Source organism: Numida meleagris, chromosome 6 (genome assembly GCF_002078875.1).
Source record: "Numida meleagris isolate 19003 breed g44 Domestic line chromosome 6, NumMel1.0, whole genome shotgun sequence".
In the NCBI taxonomy this organism is placed as follows: Eukaryota; Metazoa; Chordata; class Aves; order Galliformes; family Numididae; genus Numida; species Numida meleagris.
Genome location: NC_034414.1, coordinates 7,364,535 through 7,373,731, shown reverse-complemented (window position 1 = coordinate 7,373,731; position 9,197 = coordinate 7,364,535). Strand labels below are relative to the sequence as shown.

Genomic DNA, 9,197 nt, shown 5'->3' with positions numbered 1-9,197 from the left:
TGCTATACAGCTAAGGATCTTATTTCATTTCAGTACTACACTTAAGGAGTTCGGTCTGGATTGCCCACTTGGTGTTAGTATTTTACAGAGAAGAGGAAGGGAGGGAAAAAGGAAAGGAAAAAATAAGCGGCAAAATTCACGTTAAAGTTGCATCTTGTTTGGATACAATACCTAGCACAGGTGCACTGACACTCCTGATGCGATCTTCAGTCATCCCAAGAAGCAGAAAGTCAGATGAAGAAGCAAAGAAGATATAAAACACCAGCAAAATAAAGTTACAGAAGAGCAAAGTAGTAAGCTAAGCATTAAAAGCAGAAACAAAAAGAAAAGCAGCTGTTACGCTTGACATGAAATGGATTGTGCATTGGTGTGCACAAGCCCCAGGAATCCTGGATCAGTCATCTTAAAGAGATAGGAATTATCTTTTATATATACATTTCATCTGTTCTTTGGCAATTGTAACACATTAAGCATATACTACAGAGCTCCATAAAGCCTGCAGCATGTCTGAAATGAAGCAGCACCCAGAACTACATCACATTTCTCTGAAATACAGAACTGGAGGTATAATGAGTTTACTGCACATGGAAGAAACAAACCAGTCTCTGGTAATTCTGTGTTTTTAACAATTCATTGCTTGTTTCTAGAATAACGTTCTGCTTTAAAAGATTCCCCATCCTTTGATCCTGCACATGAAAGACCTAATAACACAGCTAATAAATTGTCTGCAGGCTATTAATGAGAAACTTCAACGTTGTGATCACAGAAAAACTCCAAAAAAAAAAAACAACAACCTTAATCCACCACCAACCTATTGAAAGCTTTAAGCTGTGCTACCTTGCAGCTCTTAGGACCATGAGGCCTTACAAACAACAAAAAAAAACAAACCACCCAAAAAAATCAACAACTGCACCCCAACAACTGTACCCCAACAACTGAAACAAATGTTTTTTTCCCAGACATGTGTACATGCTGGTTATACTGTAAAATGTCACACAGTAAAGCGTAGTGGGATAGGACAGGGGAGAAATTTGTTTTAACGCACAATCTAGCATAAATGTGTGGTTTGTTTTGTTTTCTTGTTTTTTTTAAGAAAACATCAGCAAGCTCAAGGTCATGGTAAGTGTCCAAAAAAGTATGCTTCTTGCCATTGTATGTTTGGATTGCCAAAAATTCCAATTTCCAGTAACAGATTTGTTGACTCTTAAGAACACTGCCCTCAAAAAAACCCACAAGAAGTCTCTTCATTACGCTGTCACTGGTGTCAGCAGACTATAACATCCGGTGCAAAAGGAAAAGCAAAATGCTCTCAAGTAAATCCAGCCTTTATTCTCCAGGGAGCTTATCTAAAACACTGATACACTGTTAAAGGAGCAGAGCTTCCCTCCGTGAATCATCTGAACAGCACAGTCCATTCATGTAACACAGCAGGTTACACAGCATGCTATTTCCCATATTAGTTTGCTTTTTTGCCTCTTCCTTAACCCCCGTGCTGCCTCTGAGAGGCATGGATACATACTCAGGCCCAGGATGCTGTTGTCCTCAGTGTCATTCACATCTGGCAAATTTGACTCATTGTATGTTCCCTGGTCTCCATTCTGCGTCGCTCGAGGAAGTTTTCCTGGCAAAGTTTGGTATTTGCTGCCTTTCACAAGTGGCTTACTCTGTTGATTTGTTTTGGTTTTTTAAGAGGAGGGAAAAAAAAAAATCACTCATTGCATTTACAGTCTGGCACAGTAGTCATTTAAAAGTTTAGAACAGACATACGCCCACCACCGTTAATCACGTTCAAAGAATCAACAATGAATTAACTTTTACAAAGGTAGATTACACTTTGCATACAGATCTGACAGTTGTGAGCCTAAAAAGATATTTTTGCAGCCAAAAGTTTCACAGATGTACTCGTCTACAGTTTTGGAATGGTCACATTGAGACTTCAACTGAATTCAGATGAAAAGATGTAGGAGCCATGACTGGACAAAAAAAAGCCAAGCATCTAACAGCTGTCAAAGTTACAGGAATAGAGAGGAGTCTTTCTTTTGGAAAAGCAATGAGCCTGCACCTCCAATTATGGGAGTGGTGTGCATGCAACATGTATTTTGGAATAAGCACAGAAACATCTAGTATTCTCCTATTTAGTAATGTCATTTAATTGTTTTGAAATATCTCGATCAAACTTGTCTGGGACAGGATAATACATAACTACTGGTTTCTTTGTTCCTGTTTCAAGGCCAGAAGGGATTTCTGTGATTCTGTAATCACAGACCAGATTCCTCAGTTTCAGGGACCGTGTGTCAGATCCCTGCTCCTGTTTTGCCAACTGCAGTTTTGCAACTTTCCCAGCTTGTACCAAAAATTACATGAGTAGAGAAACTGCATACTACTTTTATCAAAGATTAGCACTGTATTTTTTCTGAAGCTGACTGACTTCCAACCGTAGATACCCAAAAACCTTGTTGAATAAAAAACCCCACCACCACCACACAAAAAAAACCCCACTAAAAAACAAATAACTCTTCCATCCTTACCCCCATTTTCAAATTTTTTCAGGTGCCTGAACTTTGCAAACATTTTGAAAGGGAAAATGAAGTGAGAACACAGCCACAACGTCACAGCAGATAAATGTTAAAAGAGTTTACAGTTAATATACCTCTTGTTCTACAACAGGCTGTACTGGTTTTCCATCTACATACTACGGAGTTGCAGGGAGAGTAATTTCAAAGTTTGATGGAAAAAAGCAACAGACAAATGTTAGTATTAATATACATACACAAAACATCATTTGTAGCTTGATTACTATAGCGATGCTATTTAATGCATTGACAATATGTTACAAGGTCTGGTATCTCCTCATTTTCATTCAGTATTTAATATTGGATACACAGGTTCAGAAGACTACAGAATTTGTGCCCCATTCAGGTTCTGTTGTTATCAAAGGAATTTTAGTATTTCTAGGCTTCTGAGGGTTTCCATTGGACTTGCATTGAGCTGGGAACATGACATTCACATAACACTTAAAACAATATGAAAGTGACTGGCATAAAAAGAGAGCGTATGCAATGCTGTATGTATGCAGTTGAAACTATAAAAAAGAGCTGTGCTAGAAATGAAGTGATAGAAAAAATGAGCACGGGGAGGTCACAGACAACAGAATGTTTTATCTTATTTTTATTATTGCTGGATGTAATTAAAATTTAAGTCTTGTGCAAAAAACAACTCCAGAAACAGTGCCCTTAGCACAGGTTCCACTGGACTCAGCGGAAGGAGCAAAGTCTTGTGGCGCATCAGCAAAACAAACCTTCTTAGCCTTAGTTTTGGCTTAGTGGTGACTAAATCAAATTTAGCCAATCACTTATATGCATAGGGAGTCTCATTTGTTTCACTAAGAAGCCTCATGCCTACATGAGGGCACACAATCTAAATGCCCCGATGAATATAGCACTCACTGGCTACAGTTCTGCCGTGTCTTTGATTTCAGCCTAATCTTGTCCTAAAGACAAATCTTTTTCCACTTAAGACAGAAAAATAATTTAAAAGTTATGAAAAGAAAACAGACCTTCATAAATTCCACATGGAGTAAAGTGTTAGTTGTCAGTCCATCTGTCCTACGTGTGACCACACTCAAATGAGTGCCACATAAATTTCAAACATTTTATTTGGTCATTATCATTTTTAGACATTTAAGAACAAATTTAAGAAAAATTGAAGTAGTAAAACAATCATATTACTAGGGAATATGGTTATTATCCTTTTTAAATGGCATTACTAAGTATGCGTAATTAGTGTTAAGCCTAGTTTTGATACAGAAAAGGTCAATCAATAATTGTTTCACAAATTTTAAGTGTAGAAAAAGTTTCAGCGTATATAATGACAAATAAAACCTCTGGACCATAGCGTAAGGAGACTTTGTAAATTGGAAAGTCATAATTCTGGAATGAAATTAAGCCACAGAATTAACAACAGTGCTCCTGTTGTTTAACAAAAGCAGCATTGCTACCATCTTCAATAATGCCATTTATATCAGTAGTTGAAGTTAGGGAGTAACACTCGTAGTTACGTGCAAACACTCAAAAAGAAATCCTATGTGAAAATGCATGCCCATTCTCAGTACTTTTTGATTACTTTAAAGTTCTGTTGTCTTAACATTTTAGCAAATAGGAAGTCAAAATTATTTGAAAAACACTTTTCTATAAACAAAATTTTATACAGTTCAACAAAATGGCTCCTCATTCACATTACTGGTTGTACTTCTCTTAAATACTTTTATCTTAGAAATTCTGAGTACAAATAAACCAACCTTTTCCAAGGATTCACTCTGCAAGTCTTCTAAGCTACTTGACTTTTTTTTCTGTGGAACCCTTAAAATAATAACAGGCAAAAAGACTACAGTAACTACAATATAATATGTTTACGTCACAACCATCGTATGTCACTATGATATGACAGTTGTTGTATATCACATTACTTCTTTGTCTAACAGATAATGCACAATTAGAAGATTTGTTTTATTTGTACCCTAAAACTCATAGTACTGGGTTTAAAACATAGTACTGACATAGATGAAGTCAGAAACATGAAGAAGACTTTTAGCTAACAACGAAAGGCAACAAGGAACAATGACCAAGTTTGAACCATACATGACTTCTTAGAAGCTCTTAACAAGCATAAGTAGATGCTAATAACTCTCTGCAAACACAGTGCAACATTAAGGGCTTTTAAAAAGATTTTTTAAATGGAAGGAAGAACAGAGAGGACTAGATGCCAACACTTAAACAGATTAAATAATGTAGACTTCAGACAACCCATACAAGAAGTAAGAAAGGCCTTGCCTGATTTCCGTAGTTTTGTGCGTCACTGCAGATAGCATAGATGGTGATAATTCTGAAGAGACCTATGCAAAATAGAAGTTTCATGCCTGTAAGTCTAGTGTCTTCCTCTGAACCTACAGTGGGGGTGGTGAGGCACTGGCACAGGTTGCCCAGAGATGTGGTGGAAGCCCCATCCCTGGAGACATTCCAGGCCAGGCTGGATGGGGCTCTGAGGAACGTGACAGAGCAGTGGGTGTCTCTCTGTTCACCGCAGCAGAGTTGGACCAGATGGCCTTTAGAAGTTCCATCCAATTCTAAGGATTCTATGATTACCGATAGGCAGAAAAATTCAGCAAGGTCCAAACCCTTTGTCTGCATTACCTTTGCTACGACAGAGAGACCAAGACAAGCAACTTGTATTGGAGAACCTGCTTCTAAAACATCTTTGCTAAGTACCTCTGCTTTAAATAATTCTCCTTGAGGATTATTCAAAACATTCAGCTTCCTTAAAGTTGCCTCAAGTTCCTCTTCACTGCCACCAGAGACGATTCTGTCTGAAGAGCCTGCAAGCATTAAAAGTAGAAATGGAAATAAACAGGTAAAAATACAACATTTAGGACTGTATTTAGGCCGTCTAAATACTAGTTTCTAAATTCCACTTTTTGTCTTCATCTGATGCATATAGTTCAGCAGCCTCTCCACTCTACACACCTTCTTAGGGCTCTGACTTCTAAGCAAGCTGATTTGTATTTGAGCAACAAATGTAACACTTACAGTCGTCTGTTGTGCTCTGCTCTGAATAGGTGAGCTGTTTGTGAGCCACACTAATTTACAATTTGATGTTCTGAGGCAAGATCAAGTTGGTACCATTTTCTTTCTCACAGTATGTCACTTCATAGGAAATACATATGTTAGATGTCAGTTGTATCATAACGCAGTGTCCTATGCTCACTTCAAGGATAAACATGTAAACATATCTCAGTTTTTTTCTGGATATCTCAGAGTGAAACAAGGTTTTTATTCTTAAATTGTCAAATTTTGGAGGAGAGAAAGAGCAACAAAACTTATGGTACTCAGTGCAACTCTTTTCAGCAATATGTCATGCACAAAGAAGAAAAAAAGTCCTCACAACAGTATGGAAGTGCACCTGAGATCAGATTACCTATAATGAGCACAGTATAAAAAGCTTGACATGAAGGGAAAAGTACTCCCAGGTGGCTGGCTGGTGGCTAATCACTACTGCCATTCATGAATTGAACTGTGGTGTATGAAATCTGAATGTTGGATGCCATTAATTCAAGTTCATCATCAGCTAAGGTCTCCCAGTTCCACTTCACACTGTAAAAACTTGCTATTTGTTATGTAATAGTCATACAAATAACGCATCATGCAAATGTAAGACCTATCTGTATACTTTAATCTGCAGGAGATGATTGTCATTTTAATTTTGAATAACTGATTCCAGAAAGGGATTTAATGCAATTTAGCAAGACTACCTTAAACTTGTACCTTTAGCTAATTTGAATGAATTATCCTAATTGTTCCTGGGTCGACAAATTCTTTGTCAGCACAAGCGTCCTGCTCAGTCCTTTTCACTCTTTCTGCTATAATTCCTTTTGGTGTGATATCTACAACCCTTTGTTGCATAGATGTAGGTGTTATGCAGTCAAAGCCTCTGCCCCAGTTGTGGTATATAGAAAAGTATTTTAAGGAAAGCAGTGCTGACTTTGGATTGCCTTAACACATAATGAGGTAGGACTGCAGAACTTCAGACCTGACGGATGAGCAGTTCACACAGCTATACAGCCAGAGCAGTCATCTCATCAACCATCATTCTTTATCAATCAGAATCCTTAATAACGTAATATAAAACAATATATTGCAGCAAAATTTGGCTCAAGGAGGAAATTACTATTAACTGATGTAGAACAAAATTTAGGTTAAGACTTTTGAATTCAGAGAAACTGAATTCCATGTGTTGTAACTAAATCCTCAGATAGCCTCGATTCTACTTTTTTTGCATTGACTACAGGCTAAGAACCAAGAAGGCAATCTCTACCAGCTACACACAAAAGCACACAAGCCTGCTCAAGCAATGCTGTTGCTCCCTCTACGCTTCCAACACTCCGACATGATAAAAAAGGTATGCATAATGAACTGTATAGTATTATACATGTATATTTAAAGGCCAACCAATAGTAGTCATAACTTATGCAGTTTTTAAAACACTCTGTACCAGGAAATTATTCACAAGACACTTTACCTTGAGCTGCAATCATTATCTCCTTGACCCTCCTGTACTGGCTTAGCAGTAGTGTTAACTCCTCTATTCGACGGTCCTATGAAAAGCATTAAATGAAATTTAGTTGCATATTTTCTGCCCCAAATAACACAAGGAACCATACATAGAGTTACTGAAAAAGCTATCAAGAGATATTCCCTTCAGGAAGAGTATTTTATTTTGCAACGTTACTGAAAGTAACAGCTCTGTATTGAATATTCATGAGGCTATGGGTAAACCATCTGACAACTAATTTAAACACTACATTATCCAAACAAATGACCCTTCTTTCCCTGTAAGTATATCCAGATATTAGGTCATAAACAACAACACTTTATGTTCCCTTCAAATGCTAAAGTCTTATGCAAACTTGGAACAGTCTTGGAAAGAGATGACGCTACATCTTTTATTTTCTAGAAGTAAATTCTAGCTTTGTTAGTGCTTGAGAACTAGATGCTGTTACGAGTCTCACTGATGTTCTTCAGAATTAACATTGCTCTGTCCATATCCCCCATTTAATGATGGAAGTTTTTAGGGATGTATATTATTGTCTAATTGATCATATATGAACATGTCACCATAAAAGAAAAAACGTATTGCTTGGTTTACTATCATAAAACAAGAATTACAATTTCCTCAAGAATTAAGCAGGGGAAAAATACTCTAAAAATGAGGTACACTTTATGTAATAAGTCAGTGGTATCTGAAGGCCTTGAAATTGAGTTGCCAAATTAACAGACAAACGGCATAGAGGTTATGAGAAACCAAAACCATATTTACTATTTCAGTGGGTTTAGTTTTCCTTCCCCTACCTTTTATTACTCCCCACACCTTTTCTGTTGTTGTTTGTGTGCTTTTAAACTCTCGTCCCTTATTTTAAACCTGACCACATTTCCTTAAAAGATTTTACTTTCTTTTTATATCATAATCTGAACTGGGCATATCATTGCAGTTCAGATCAAGTTTGGAAGACTAAGAGCTACCTGAGATAAGCAAACCTTAGAGCCTTCCAGTAGCAGAAAGCCTTAGAGCCTTTCTTGCTCTAGCAGAGAAGAAGAGATTCTGCTCATTACAGCCTTTGCTTTCTGCTCTTCTCAGCAATGCCATGTACCAAACAAGTTCTGCAACAGGTTAGCAAGGTCAGCCATGCTTGCTACTTAAAAATCAACCTTCTGACACAGTCTCTCGGGATAATCCAAAAACTGGGGCACTATCACACTTACGGAAAGCAAGTTATTCAGCTCTTTACAGAGATTCAAAACCATAATTTCAGTTTTGTTACATAGAGGGAAGATTATTTTCTCACCTTTTCTTCATTTGCAGCCAATAACGATTCCATTCCTATCTTCAACCGTTGTACTTCTTGATCTAAAAATGTTTTTAAAATGTTATGAGAAAAATACTTTCTAAATTTAATCTAAATGGTATCTGTTTTGCAACTCACCCTATGTCCTTACAAGTAACCCAAACCACGTAAATTACTTTTAATTTAAAGCTTTTGAAAAGCTAAAATATTAAAAGCATCCCAGAACATAAACATGCTGGGTTTGCTTGTAACAGTCTACACAATGCTATTTCATATTCCAAAATTCATGTAATAAAAAATATAAGAATATTATATTAATATAAGAAACAATGAAACTTGTTTTGCAAAAGTGAGAGGGTGTTTGCTGTTCTGTATTTATGGAAATAAAATTAAACATGACTGAAAATTAATTATGTTCCATGTTGGAAAAGAGTCTCCAGTTTATGAGAAGCAGTTCAAGAGCCTTCTTTGAGACTTGAAAAATAACAAGAATGATTTTCATATTCTCTAATAAGGAAAATTTGTAAATATTTTTTCTTTGAACATCTCAGTGTAAATAACTGAGTTAAAATGTTCATCAAGAACTAATACAGAATTGCCTTACATAAGACAGCAGTACAATATAGATTCAGAGGTTATTAAAAATGTTGTAATCAAAGCAACTTAAAACTGACAAGGTTGCTAATGATGTCATCCATCATCACATCTTTGCTGGACCACAGCCTTCGTTTTTTCTCTACATGATACTCTTATCAAGTCCTTCAGTTCCAACCTGTTCTGAAAGAACTACAGACGGTGGAGA

The 9,197-nt window shown here is 36.7% G+C and overlaps 1 protein-coding gene across 15 annotated transcripts in view; it reads right to left on the bottom strand.

Moving 5' to 3' along the window:
• The window catches only part of PPFIBP2 (PPFIA binding protein 2), a 92,857-nt gene that overhangs the window by 7,910 nt on the left and 75,750 nt on the right, over window positions 1–9,197 (bottom strand). For 14 of the 15 annotated variants that reach the window (XM_021400937.1, XM_021400936.1, XM_021400935.1 and 11 more), the window contains 7 exons: window positions 8,396–8,457; window positions 7,072–7,147; window positions 5,265–5,371; window positions 4,830–4,891; window positions 4,298–4,358; window positions 2,651–2,692; window positions 1,520–1,664 (listed from right to left, as the gene is read on the bottom strand). In XM_021400937.1, the coding sequence (XP_021256612.1) occupies window positions 1,520–1,664; window positions 2,651–2,692; window positions 4,298–4,358; window positions 4,830–4,891; window positions 5,265–5,371; window positions 7,072–7,147; window positions 8,396–8,457 (555 nt within the window). The remainder of the gene's footprint in view (window positions 1–1,519; window positions 1,665–2,650; window positions 2,693–4,297; window positions 4,359–4,829; window positions 4,892–5,264; window positions 5,372–7,071; window positions 7,148–8,395; window positions 8,458–9,197) is intronic. The other variant, XM_021400940.1, reaches the window with a different exon arrangement.